The 14,129-nt window shown below is 41.5% G+C and overlaps 1 protein-coding gene across 1 annotated transcript in view; it reads left to right on the top strand.

The window, feature by feature from the left end:
• Nucleotides 1–14,129, top strand: part of GYS2 (glycogen synthase 2) — a 68,503-nt gene that overhangs the window by 49,725 nt on the left and 4,649 nt on the right. The window contains exons 9-14 of the mRNA XM_073329679.1: nt 3,147–3,206; nt 4,281–4,359; nt 5,324–5,437; nt 9,008–9,134; nt 11,215–11,310; nt 12,670–12,833. Of these exons, the coding sequence (XP_073185780.1) occupies nt 3,147–3,206; nt 4,281–4,359; nt 5,324–5,437; nt 9,008–9,134; nt 11,215–11,310; nt 12,670–12,833 (640 nt within the window). The remainder of the gene's footprint in view (nt 1–3,146; nt 3,207–4,280; nt 4,360–5,323; nt 5,438–9,007; nt 9,135–11,214; nt 11,311–12,669; nt 12,834–14,129) is intronic.

Here is a 14,129-nt window from a genome sequence, read left to right as displayed (position 1 = left end):
TCAACTCTGTCTTCTAAAGATGGTATAATTCTGAATGGTCACAAGCAACATACATTTTATATATTTTCTGCACTGCAGAAAACATACCTCACAGTAAGCATGGGCAGTCTGACACCAAGCCTGTCTGTACTGAGGATATTTGTACTGATGTAGCTACACTGATGCAAATCCTCATTGCAGACACATTACATTGCTGTAATACGAGGCTTGCACCAATACAGCTTCCCCTGGTTTAAAACTGGTGCAGCACATCCATGTTGGTTAAGAGGTGATGTGATTGCAGTCTAAAAGTATCTGCATGGGAACAAATATTTAAAAATGGACTCTTCAGTCTAACAAAGAAAAATATAACCCAATCCAATGGCTGAGAGTTGAAGCTAGACAAATTCAGACTGGAAATAAGGTGTAAATTTTTTAATGGTGAGAGTAATTAACCATCGGAACCATTTACCCACAGTCACCGTGGATTCTCCATCCCTGACCATTTTTAAATCAAGAGTGGATGTATTTTTAAAAGATCTGCTCTAGGAATTAGTTGAGGGAAGTTCTGTGGCCTGTGCTATACAGCGAGTCAGACTAGATGATCTCAGTGGTCCCTTCTGGCTGTGGAATCTATGAATCTATATGCTGGAGATTTGCACTGGTGTAGCCAACCCCGTATAAATATCACCAGGACAGGCAAGTGCTAAGTTGTACACACCAATACAAAGCACAAACAGAACTATGCACAGTGTAATTTGTCAAAACCACCCTAACTCTATATTAATAGCACACACAAACTGCATTTACTGCCAGTTAAGACTGTGGCAGGGTATGCCGCATCCACCTATAATTTTAAAAACAGGGAAGTACGTTAAGGAAAAAGACTTCTGTATTCCTTTCCACCTTCATACTGCCTACTGCACTGTCAGTAACACAATCCAGTGCTCCTTTTTCATACCTCAGCCTCAGCACGCTTGTATTTAACACACAACTTTAAGTGACCTCAGATGTTTTTATATCATTTATATCAATAGATAAGCATTAGAGCTGAGTAAATCATCGATTTTTCAGTTTGGAGAATTAAACAAACAAAATCTGTATTTTTAGAAAAAAAAATTTTGTTCTCACTTAAACTGTCTTGGTTTTGGTTTTTTTTAATTTGTTTGGGGTCATTTGGGGGTGTTTTTCACCTTTGTTAAAAAAAACTAAATTTGCTAACAAAATGACATTTCAAAACAAAGTCAAAACATTTAATTCTGAAATGGCCGACCAATTTTAACTTTTTTCTTTTAAAAAAAAAATCCAATTTTGTTTAGAAATGAAACTATTTGCTGAATTCAATCCGAATTCAGTCCAAATTCATGAATAGTTTGTGACCCAAAAATGCATTTTTCAGCTAATTTCCCATGTGCCAAAAAATAATTTGCCCAGCTGTAATCAGCACATCTGTCTGTCACACATTCCATGTGTTTGGGGAGTTATTTTGTCTTAAAGCTTCTGAGGTCACTGTTAAGGTTTTGCAGTTAGCTACCACTACATCCTAACTATCAGAGCACACAAACATCTAGAGGGGAATTTCCAAATGCAGAAAAGAGCAACTATGCACCCAACTCCCATGAACATCTTTGAAAAGCTTGTTCAGAACCATTAAAGATAGAAGGGGTTGTGAGGTAGTGGCTGGTTATTCAGAGTGAAGGTGCAAATATGTACGTGTGGAAGGGAGGTGGTTGGGGCTGACAAGGGGAGCTGTTTAGTGGGGATTAGAAGAGGTGTGAATGACTTACTTATTGCCTTGCATTTTTTGTGTTGGTGGGGTATAGAGTCTAGCCACTGTAACCCAGGAGGCAACCAACAGTTGGGAGCTGGTATCCAATTTTTCCAAGGTTCAGGGTATTCCAGTAACATTTCTTGCCTCAGGCCCATCGCTAATACTCAAAAAGCAAAAAGGCAGGAAAAGTCCCATTGAAGTATTTTATGACTTTACACTACCTTTGCTGTTTTTTGAGTGCAGTGCATTTAGCGGTACTTTATGTTCTGTGAAGTGCCATCTAGTGGCTGGATTTGCTAACTGCAACTTGTCCTTAAAGGAGCTTTTCACTGGTGTGCAAAAGGGCTACAACCAGTGGCATATTAATACCTACGCCGGCAAGGCCTAGGCCTCGGGTGGCAAATTTGCAGGGGCGGCAAATTTATACTAGCAGCCAGAGGCTGCTTCCCCCGGCGCCGGTTCGCGGCCTCCACCCCCAGCCCTGCCCCAACTCCGGCCCTGCCCCGCCCCCTCCCTGCCCTTATTGGTCCCCTTCCCCAAATCCCTGCCCTGGCCCTACGTCCTCTCCTGAGTGCGCCGCGTCCCCCCTTTGTCCCCCTCCTTTGCGAAGCTGTTTTGCGCACAAGCACTAGCAGGGAGAAGCAGGACCCGGCGGCGCGCTCACGGGAGGAGGCGGAGGTGAGCTGCGGCGGGGGGGCCGGGAGCTCCTGGGGGGGGGTGGCAATTATTTCAGGGCCTAGGGGCGGCAAAATCATTACTCTGCCACAGGCTACAACAAAATGTTAAATGACGTAAATGTTGTCTGGAGCAGATTTTATTATGAGTTTTCAACTTGGCCTAGGTTTGCCAAGAGGTTATCTGGTTTTCAAACCAATTTATCAGGAGGAACAGCTTGCGGCTTATCTACAGTTTGTCCTATTCCTTGTTTTTGAAGGCTCTTGCGGGTGGGAATTTTAAAACAAACCTATTTCTTCTCTCTCTCTCTCTCTCTCTCTTTTTTCTCCCCCCGGTTAGGTTAAATTTAAAACCTCTCATCCTTGAAAAGTGTCGCATTTCACTGCTTTTTCCACCCAAGACATTGCGGTGCTGTTTTTCTGTATCAGAGACATTAGTGATGTCTATTTGTCAGAGCAAGGGATTGGGAAGCAAGCACTACCAATTTCTAGTCCTGGTTTTACCACTGACTTTGTCTTTGGCTTGGGCAAATCTCTGTGGGTCATATCCTCAGCTGTGCTGAAATCACAGTCAGTATGGCTGAGAACTGGGGAAGGTGCCTTAGCTTGCTTTCTGCCTCCCCTGATCCTGGGTCCCCCTGCGTAAGTTAGAGCACCAGCAGGAGCACTGTGTGGTCTGGCCCTCCCCCTGACATGTCCCATTTTTCATATTTATTTACTAGGGACACCGCACAATGTGTGAAAGAAAAATTTGGAAAGAAACTCTATGATGCACTACTGAAGTGAGTATGTAGGTCACTTTGTGTTGATATTGCAGAGGAGCCAGCTGTATCACCCGTGTTGTTTATATATGTGTATTATGGATATAAGAAAAGAATTGGGAAGAGATAGGAACAAATGGTGTAATTAGGGATTTAGGAGATCCATGTTCAAGTCCCTGCTTCACAATAGACTTCCTGTGTGAACTTGGGTAAGTAACTTAGGGTAACATTTTCAAAGGTGACTTAAACATTTAAGAACCTAAGTCTCAGTGAGAATGAATGGGATGCAGGCTCCTAAGTCACTTAGGTGCTTATGAAAATGTTATCTTTGTCTGTCCCAGTTCCCCATTTAAAAAACGGGGATAGTAGTATTTCCCTACCTCACTGTGGTGTTGTGAGGATAAATGCATTAAGGATTGTGGGGTATTATGGTAATGCGGCCATATAAGTAGCTTAGATAGATAAAATACAGTGGAACTCCGATACGCTGAAACTTTGCTTATAGTAAAAAGGAAGAAAGTCTCTGTACTCCTTTATCAGGTCATACTCTCATTGATTTCAAAGAGAGCTTAGCCTGAGTTGGAAGATCTATATGATCCCAAATGCAAAAGATTGGGTTGGAAAAAACAACAAAAATAAAATGTCTATCAAAAATGGACACTTTTTTTTTTACACTTTTTTGCCCTGTTTGGTTTCAGCTATAGAGCTGATTGGGTTTTTTTTTAAATGAAAATGAAATTTTGACAAAAATATAGAAATAAAAGTTCATGACAGGTTTTGTGACTTGTTTTCTTTTTCAAATATTCCAAATACATCTAAGGGGGAATTGCAGCAAAGCTGTGATGGGAGAAAGAGGACAGGATAGTCATGTGGATACAATATAGAGAAAACAGGAAAAAACTCTATAAGGACCTGATTCAAAGCTGATTGAAGAAGCTGGAAAGATGCCTGTTGACTTCAGTGAATTTTGGATCAGCTCTATTTCAGTTTCTTCATCTTCTCTGTGTAACTTTAATGCAAACTCTTAATCATAATTTCCGAAAAAAATGATAACAAGCCATTTGGCGATATACCCTGTCTGTATTGCCTTTGCAGGGGTGAAATTCCAGATTTGAACAAGATCCTTGACCGGGATGATGTAACCATTATGAAAAGAGCCATCTTTTCAACTCAGGTCAGAGAAAATAGTCATTACTTACACAGGTTTCAGAGTAGCAGCTGTGTTAGTCTGTATCCGCAAAAAGAAAAGGAGGACTCGTGGTACCTTAGAGACTAACAAATTTATTTGAGCATAAGCTTTCGTGAGCTACAGCTCCGATGAAGTGAGCTGTTGCTCATGAAAGCTTATGCTCAAATAAATTTGTTAGTCTCTAAGGTGCCAAAAGTCCTCCTTTTCTTATTACTTACACAGTTATTGGATGGAAAAGATAAACATGGTCATATATAAGGGTCATGTATCGTGAACAGGGATATGTATGAATTGGAGAATCATTTTCCATCATGTACGTTTCTCATAGGGTCAGTTTTTTAAACTCAGTGTGTTTTTTCCATTCTCTCTGTGTTTCTTTTTAAGAATTAGTATCAAACCATCCTAGCTACTTTTGGTAGCACAAGAGCACTCCCACCACCTGATGTATTTCCCTGAACTCCTTGGTCCTCTCCTTTTAATAGTAAATTCAAATTCTTCACAATTCCTCGTCGTACTACATCTCAGCCCTTGCTTTATTTCCATCCCTTCTTGATTCCTGGACTCTTCCATTTTTAACTGTGGGGATAATTAACCATTAAAACACCTTACCTTGGGGTGTGGGTGATTCTCCATCACTTACAATCTTTCAATCAAAATGGGTGTCTTTGTAAAAGATACTGTCTATTACAAGCAGAATTTATTGGGCTAGATTAAAGAATTATCAGGTAAAATCCTATGGCACTGTGTTATGCAGTAGGTTGGACTAAATTATCACAATGATCCTTTCCGGCCTTAAATTCAAAGGGTGAAACCCTAGTCCTCATGAAACCAATGGCAAAACTCCCATTGACTTCAATGGGGCTGGGATTTCACCCTAAGACTCTGTTAATGGATTCTTTGCCAGCAGTTTTTCATGCCTTGGTCAAAGTTTGCCTTTATTCTGATGTAGCGACAGTCTCTACCTCCAGTGACCACCCACAACATGATCGATGATTCCAATGACCCGATCCTCAATACCATCCGGCGCATTGGACTCTTCAATAACCGCACAGACAGAGTTAAGGTAAAATCTCTTTTTTTTTTCCTAATGGAATTTCATTAAACTACCTCATCCTAATTAGTTACTGTTGGAGGAAGTGTAGCTATTCTTACTAGAGCTGTGTGGAATAAAATACCCAACACCTCTTTGAATAGCAACAGCCAGTCACTTTTTACAGACACCATCACCTGCTTATTACCCACAGAATTTCAAGTTAGGCATTTAATGTTGGGGTGGTATAGCTGTTGTTAAAACATTCTAGACACAATTTTTAAAATCCTGGCCCCACTGAAATCAATGGCTAAATTTCCATTGACTTCTTTGAGGCTGGGATTTCACCTGGTGGGCCTGCAGCCCAGTAAACCTTTATATGTTGTTTACTCAAATCTAACAACAGGGCCATATTATAAAGAGAGGAAAACAGCATCTTCCAACCCTTGCAATGAACATGAACCCCGTATATTTTTGGTAGGCAAGCCCAGTAAAGGTTGAGCCAGTACTCCAAATGTCTCTTTCTGCCCACACTTCTGGGCAGGGTTCCCAAAGTGGGTGATGTGGCTTACATAGTCACCTTTAGTGTTATGTGGCTCAGAGAGGGATTGCGTCTCCTTGTAAGATCTCCTTTGGGGCAGTGTACCTAGGTACCACACCCGACTGCGGGTTGTGGCTAAATGCCGTACCCTAACTCAGGGATGGCCAAACTTACTGGCCTTCCAAGCCGCATACGACAATCTTCAGAAGTCGAGAGTCCAGGCACACCTACTGGGGGCTGGGGCTCAGGGCTTGCCTGAAAAGGTGCCTGATGGGGTTCGGGGCTGCAGGCCCACTCCTGTTGAAGCCCTGAGCCCCGGCAGGAACACCCCACAGATCTGAACCCCTAAGACTCCCCTCCCTGCTGGGCAGAAGCCCCTACCCCACCATCCCGCTGCAAGGTAGAGGTCCCAAGCTTCTCCACCTTCCCGCTCCCTCCCCAGCCTGGTAAGTGGAGAACTGGGGGGAGGTGTGGGGGCTTCGCAAGCTGCATTTTAGTGGTAAAAGAGCCATATGTGGCTCACAAGCCACAGTTTAGCCACCCCTGCCCTAACCCATAATGTTCAATTATGTTGCTTTTCTTATTAAAAAGAGGGGATGATGTCACCAATGAACCATCTGAAGATTAGTTTTAGATGTCAACAATATTTCCACAATAGGTTTATATGAAGAGATTATAAAAGAAAAGGTACCATGTATGTAGAGGGGTGAACATAAGAGTGGCCATACTGGATCAGACCAAAAGTCCATCTAGTCCGTATTCTGTCTTCTGACAGTGGCCAATGCCAGGTGCCCCAAAGGGAATGAACAGAAGAGGTAATCATCAAATGATCCATTCCCTGTCGCCCATACCCAGCTTCTGGCAAACAGAGTCTAGGGACACCATTCCTGTCCATTCTGGCTAATAGCCATTGATGGACCTATCCTCCATGAACTTATCTAGTTCTTTTTTGAACCCTCTTATAGTCTTGGCCTTCATAACATCCTCTGACAAGGAGTTCCACAGGTTGACTGTGCATTGTGTGAAGAAATACTTCCTTTTGTTTCTTTTAAACCTGCTGCCTATTAATTTCATTTGGTGACCCCTAGTTCTTGTGTTATGAGAAGGAGTAAATAACACTTATTTACTTTCTCCCCACCAGTCACAATTTTATAGACCTCTATCATAGCCCCCTTACTCATCTCTTTTCAAGCTGAAAAGTCCCAGTCTTATTAATCTCCCCTCATATGGAAGCCGTTCCATACCCCTAATAATTTTTGTTGCCCTTTTTTCTGAAGCTTTTCCAAGTCCAGTATATCTTTTTTGAGATGCAGCGACCACATCTGCACACAGTATTCAAGATGTGGGTGTACCATGGATTTATATAGAGGCAATACGATATTTTCTGCCTTATTATTAAGGCTACATTTGTGTCACAGAGGTCATGGAATCTGTGACTTCCAGAGACCTCCCTGACATTCTCTGCTTCAGCCCCAGGGACTGCTGGACTCCAGCTGGCAGCCAGCAGGGCCCTGGCAGGGTTCCGGCAACAGCAGCAACGGGGCCCCCCGCAAGGGTCCAGTGACAGGTGACTGACCCCGAGGGGGCTCTCCTCAGTGTTCCAGGGATAGGCGACAGCTTCACACAGGGTGGAGGGAAAGGGGAACACCTTGGGCGAGTGGCTGGAGGTGTCCCGTTTTCTCTGTGGGAAATATGGTCACCCTGCATCTTCCAGCTGCCCCGAGCAGAGGATGAACCCCACAGCTCCCAGCCACCACAGTGGTGGCGGGAAACCATGGAGCCACAGAAGCAAAAGCCACAGACAGGTTGCGGGCTCTGTGAATTTTTATTTATTGCCCATGACCTGTCCATGACTTTTCCTAAAAATAACTGACAAAATCGTAGCGTTACTTATTATCTATCCCTTTCTTAATGATTCCCAACATTCTGTTCGCTTTTTTGACTGTCGCTGCACACTGTGTGGATGTTTTCAGAGAACTATCCACAATGACTCCAAGATCTTTCTTGAGTGGCAACAGCCAATTTAGACCCCATCATTTTATATGTACAGTTGAGATTATGTTTTCCAATGTGCATTACTTTGCACTTATCAACATTGAATTTCATCTGCCATTTTGTTGCCCAGTCAACTAGTTTTGAGAGATCCTTTTGAAGCTCTTCACAGTCTGCTTGGCACTTAATTATCTTGAGCAATTTTGTATCATCTGCAAATTTTGCCACCTCACTGTTTATCCCTTTTTTTCCAGATCATTTATGAATACGTTGAATAGGACTGGCCCCAGTACAGATCCCTGGGGGGATACCATTATTGACCTCTCTCCATTCTGAAAACTGACCATTTATTCCTACCCTTTGTTTCCTATCTTTTAACCAGTTACCAATCCATGAGAGGATCTTCCCTCTTATCCCATGACAGCTTACTTTGCGTAAGAGCCTTTGGTGAGGGACCTTGTCAAAGGCTTTCTGAAAATCTAAGTACATTATATCCACTGGATTCCCCCTTGTCCACATGCTTGTTGACCCCCTCAAAGAATTCTAGTAGATTGGTGAGGCATGATTTCCCTTTACAAAAACCATGTTAACTGTTCCCCAACAAATTATGTTCATCTATGTGTCTGACAATTTTGTTCTTTACTATAAGTTTCAAACAGTTTGACCAGTACTGAAGTCTGGCTTACCGGCCTGTAATTGCCGGGATCACCTCTGGAGCCCTTTTAAAAAATTGGTGCCATACTAGCTATCCTCCAGTCATTTGGTATAGAAGCTGTTTTAAATAATAGGTTACAGACTACAGTTAATAGTTCTGCAATTTCACATTTGAGTTCCTTCAGAACTCTTAGGTGAATACCATCTGGTCCTGGTGACTTATTACTGTTTAATAAAATTATGAATGTTACCAAACTGGGCTTTGTACAAATAGAATTAGGGAGGGACACAGAAGGCAATGTCCAGATTTCTAGGCTTAGGCTAGAGCTGAAGGCACTAACTGCTTGATCTCTTATATAATTAAAAATACTGATTTTATTTTTCTTGAGGCTCTAATTTAAGTTTTGAATATCTAGGTGATATTACACCCAGAGTTCCTGTCTTCAACAAGTCCATTATTACCCATGGACTATGAAGATTTTGTCAGAGGCTGCCATTTGGGGGTGTTTCCCTCATACTATGAGCCTTGGGGTTATACTCCAGGTAAGCAATCTTTAGGTTGACTGTTGTCAGAATTTTAATATGCATTTTACCACTCAGGGCATTTAAAAAGATGGAGTAGCTTGCCATTCAGTTTCTACTGTATTGATGTAAGAATGCTTTTGACTCTGTTTCCTCTCTGTTACAAAGTTTCTGCTGATGGCAGAGTTCTTAGATCAGATTTTTAGCTGGTGTAAATTGGCATTGCTCCATTGACTGAAAACCATCCAGCGTTGTCCCTGCTTTGGACCCTGACTTTCCCACAATCACATGTAAACTTTCTGTCTGCTGTAGCATCAGAAGACCAATCCATTTTGTATGCAGTAACATCAAGCATCCACCCTTTAAAAAAAGAGATTTGGAGGAAAGTATATATTGCACTAATGAGGCAATAAAATAGACAACCCAAAATGCCCTCAGCTGGTGTAATTTGACATAACTGCATTGATTTCAATGGTGTGATGCACATTTACACTATCTGGTCATAATATTTTCACAGTCTGCTGGATATTTCTGTTGGTATTTACCATGAACACTTAGAAGTAGCAATAGAGACCAAGGACTCAGGACATGCACTGGACATCGGTGGAGCTCACAGTGACCAATTTTCATGACAGCCTGGCATATGATCAAGAGTTTTGGAAGAAGGCTATAAAAATGGCCAACCACAAATAGGGAAGTAGCAAAAATGAAGACAACAACTTACAAGTAGTAACAGATAAGCCTCATAGGATTAAGGTGAGAGATTTAAAGGCGCAGTGGCAGTCAGGTTTTCAACCTAGGAATTAGGGCCCAGATGCTCTAAGATATTTTGGTGCCTAACTCCCATTGTGCCCAAATATCTTTGAGGATCTAGGGCTAAGTGCCTAACTTCCATTTGTGCCTTTGAAAATATCTCCCTTAGTTTGGGTGCTTATCTGAAGCATATCTGTAGTTAGCCAATGAATCTGAGTAGAAATCTCACAAGCTCAAGCTTTCTCAGACAATACTTAATACTTCCTGTTTCCTGTTCCAACTGGGTCACAATTATCTGGCTGTATTTCAGCACTTTCTCCTCTTGTCCCGGCCCAAACCACGATACGGGGGAAAAAAATTGTGAGAGCTGGGGAAGATTTTGATGATAGACTTTAGATTAGCTTAACATAGAAAAGTTTGGCTGGTACTCAGTTTGAGGAAGTGGTTCTGCTCATCCTAATGGGTTACCTATATGCATCTCCCAAGAATAAAAACAGACCCTTCTTGATGGATTTTTACTTTCATCCTAATCCTAAATTCTATATCTGATATCAGTCCTATTGTCATATAGGTTTTTCTAATGGCATTTTAAGTGTTAAAGATCTAACATGTCTGATTTAAACTGTATGCTGCTTTGTACAGGAAACATGCCTTCCTTTATGGAAGAACCTGTTGGTGCTCAATACATAATAAGAAGAATTATTTATTTATTTATTTATTTATCACTAATAGTAATAAAAGGGGAACACAATTTGATATCATATTTATGATTTATAGCACAATTTGCGCTGCAGCTACTGTATAATTGGAAAAATAATTAGATAGAATTGCTTTGAAATCATATTTTTATGATTTTTCTCCCTGTGACCTAAGGTACAGAAGCCAGTTTACAAATATGGGAGATTAATTCTGAGGTCGAAGTCCTGCATTTGGGCAGTTAGATTTGCAAATCTGTACATGAAATGAGCATGTGCACACAGCAGGTGCCGAATTCTAAGCCAAAGGAAGGGTCTGGACATTGCATTTAGGCTCCCACATGTGAACACTGGGCTCACAGGGTATTCATTGGAGCTAGCTGGAAAATAGAAATAAGTGCTTGCAAAAAAAATGGGAAACAAATTTCCATTTCTCATCAAAATGTCACTTTCTTTGAACTTTTCTGATTGAATGGCAGTGGAGGCGGGGGAGAACACACAGCAAAAATCATGCTGGTTTTTCATTGAGATCTTCTGACCAGCTCTGGCACTGACAGGGCTTTACATCATTCTATTTTCTGTTTCTATCCACTCAAGATGAAACCGAGCCAAGCACATTGACATGAAATCTCTTTTTATGTCTCTTTCGGTAGCTGAATGCACTGTGATGGGCATTCCCAGTGTGACCACAAACCTCTCTGGATTTGGCTGTTTCATGCAGGAGCATGTAGCTGACCCAGCTGCTTATGGTGAGCTTGTTAACAGTGCTTCAAAACTCATCCCATTTCGGAACCCAACTAACCAGTTGTTTTGTGACTGTGCATATTGCACTTTCTCTTCTTGCTGAATAAAGATCATTGATGGACAAACCCCAAAGTTCAGCTATTTGGTTTGAATTGAAAGTTTAGGTGTTTATCCAAAACCTTTCCAGTTCTTCTCTGTCCTGTTTTTTTTTTAACCCAGCTAGCTCGTTAGCCCTTCTTCCAACTCAACTATCTCCTTCCTTCAATCCCTTCCAATTAGACTATATATTAGTCTTTCTAAGGGAGTAGTGGAAATCTGCCTCTGCTTTAAGACTCCATGATGGATTTACTGGGATTAGCAACAACGGTTTGTGGAGTTCATGAAAGAGAGAGGATAACTTGTCTAAACCAAAGTGAGATTCTTATTTACAATAATGCCCTTTTAAAGCACTTTTATGATGTAATGGGGCCTTAATATAAATGAGAATCAAGGCCCACATCCTTAAGATCTGTCCCATAGCCCCGAATCTTCAAAGAAGGAGGTTAAAAAAGAACAAGATGTTGGCACATCATAAAGACATTGCATTACAGAATTTGATGGGCAATAGCAAAGGCCTATTTGCAAATCCTTATTACTCTCATGGATCACAACCAATTTTCACCAAACTTCCAAAAAGTACATGCGTGTCAATGGCTGCAAAAATAGGTATTTCCATGGAGATAGCTGTCTGGCTGTAAAATCCTAGTGGCGACAAAGCACTATAGTTTTACCCATTGTTGTGAGTCATGTTCAACCACAGATGCTGGATAAAGTGTTGACCTTGACTAGCAACATTGAGGTAATCGTTACCTGTGCCTTGTCTCCACTAGGATTTTACATTGAGATAGCTAACTCAAGTTAGCTGTCTCAATGTAAAAACACACCATCTTTTGCAGAGAAGACACAGCCTGTGTCATAGGGACTATCTCTTGTCTGCCAAATTTCACACCACCACCGCACACCACTGAGTCACCACAGGTATTCAAAAAAGGTAGCAATTTTTTTTATAATGGAAAAGTGAATTTTTTTACCACACAAAAGCACTTGCACCATTTTTGCACAGACTTTAAAACAATAAAAGCTGTCCTAAGCTGAGAACAGATCTGCTAAATTTCAGCCTGAAAGGTAAAAAATCAAAAGCATTTCTCACCAGTTGCTGAAATGACCTGTTAGAATGGAAACACTTGTCACACCTTGCTCCACGTATTAAAAAAACAACCTGTTGTATTTAAAAGATTATGTGTAAAGAAAGATAGAAATGAAATTTAAAAGGTCAAAAGCTCGCTTCCATACCTGTTCATCTGCGACTTTGTTTTTGTCCTCAGGCATTTACATAGTTGACAGGAGGTACCGCTCTCCTGATGAGTCATGTAACCAGCTGACTCAGTTCTTGTATGGATTTTGCCAGCAGTCACGGCGTCAGAGGATCATCCAGAGAAATCGAACTGAGAGGCTCTCAGACCTACTGGATTGGAGATATTTAGGAAGGGTATACGAATGTGTTTAGTGGGTATATAACAAGCCATTGGCCCAAACACACATCCACCACAATGGTTATTGGGGATAAAATCTGTCATCATTAGCACCAAGGCCCCAATTCAGGGAAGTCTCCCTATTAACTTACAGTTAAGCATGTGCTCAAGTACCCACTTATTCCCAAGCTGAGGAATCACCTTGATCTGCTTGTTTCAAGAAGGAGCCAAACACAATGTGGTCCTTATGCTCCCAAGCACAAAGACTGCACAAGGCTAGTGCCACTGGCAGCATGAGCCTCTCCAAACTGGACAATGGAGAGTGGGCATTATATCATTTTCAGGGATGGTGCAGCAGCATCGCTAGACCTAGAGAGGCAATGGGTGGGCGTTGCACCCAAGTGATTTCAGAGCAAAAGTGTAATTGACTTTCAATTAGATTTGTGCTCCCAAGTCACCTGGGCATTTTTGAAAATCCCACCTATTACCTACCTGCCTAAAATACCATTGGGATTCTGCACCATTCCCAAACCAGGATTGTGCTGTGAAAGCCAAATAACACCCTTAGCCTACTACAGAGAATGATGCAATATCACACATTAGCCAGAGGGAGGTATATCCGTATTCTAAAGTCCACAGGTGAAGAGATGAGTAAAATGTACCACTTCTTTAATTACTATGTGCCTTAGCCTGCATTGGGATCCGTCTGGGAGGACCTTATGTCCATGTGGATCCTATTACAGGATCACAGCCTGACACAGTAAACTGTCATTTCGGTGTGCGCCCTTGTGCAAACCTCATGGAGTTTGAAGTATTGCAAAACCGTCAGACTGGTTTTTTGAATTCGCAAAACCATGTCAAAGTCACAAATCTATTCTCCTTACAATGTCTTCATTTTTGAAGGACGAGTCAGTTTTAACATGTGTACTGTATGTACTGTGTTACAATATTACATTCATGAGCATAAATAAATAAATATTTCCACTCAGGAAAGAAACTTGTGCTATATTTTTAGGGATAAAAGAATCACCCCACCCCCACCAGAAAACTAGACTGGCTGAAGTGGGTGCCCTAGTCTTTAATCTCACAAAAGTGAGAATGGAGTATCTTCACTGAAGCCAAAGAAGCAGATTCTGCCCAGTTACTCCAGTATAAATCTCTCAGGATTTGATCATTACTTCAGTGCAATGTGTCCAGAGTTTCACAAGGGCCATCCAAACTGGGTTAGCCTCAGTTAAAGATTCATTCAATCTTTTGTCAGTGTCTTCTTTGAGAAGACAATAGTGTTACTTTCCCTCTCACTGCCTAAATGT

Source organism: Lepidochelys kempii, chromosome 1 (genome assembly GCF_965140285.1).
Source record: "Lepidochelys kempii isolate rLepKem1 chromosome 1, rLepKem1.hap1, whole genome shotgun sequence".
In the NCBI taxonomy this organism is placed as follows: domain Eukaryota; kingdom Metazoa; phylum Chordata; order Testudines; family Cheloniidae; genus Lepidochelys; species Lepidochelys kempii.
The sequence above is the reverse complement of the archived record's forward strand: the minus strand, read 5'-3'. Positions and strand labels throughout refer to the sequence as shown.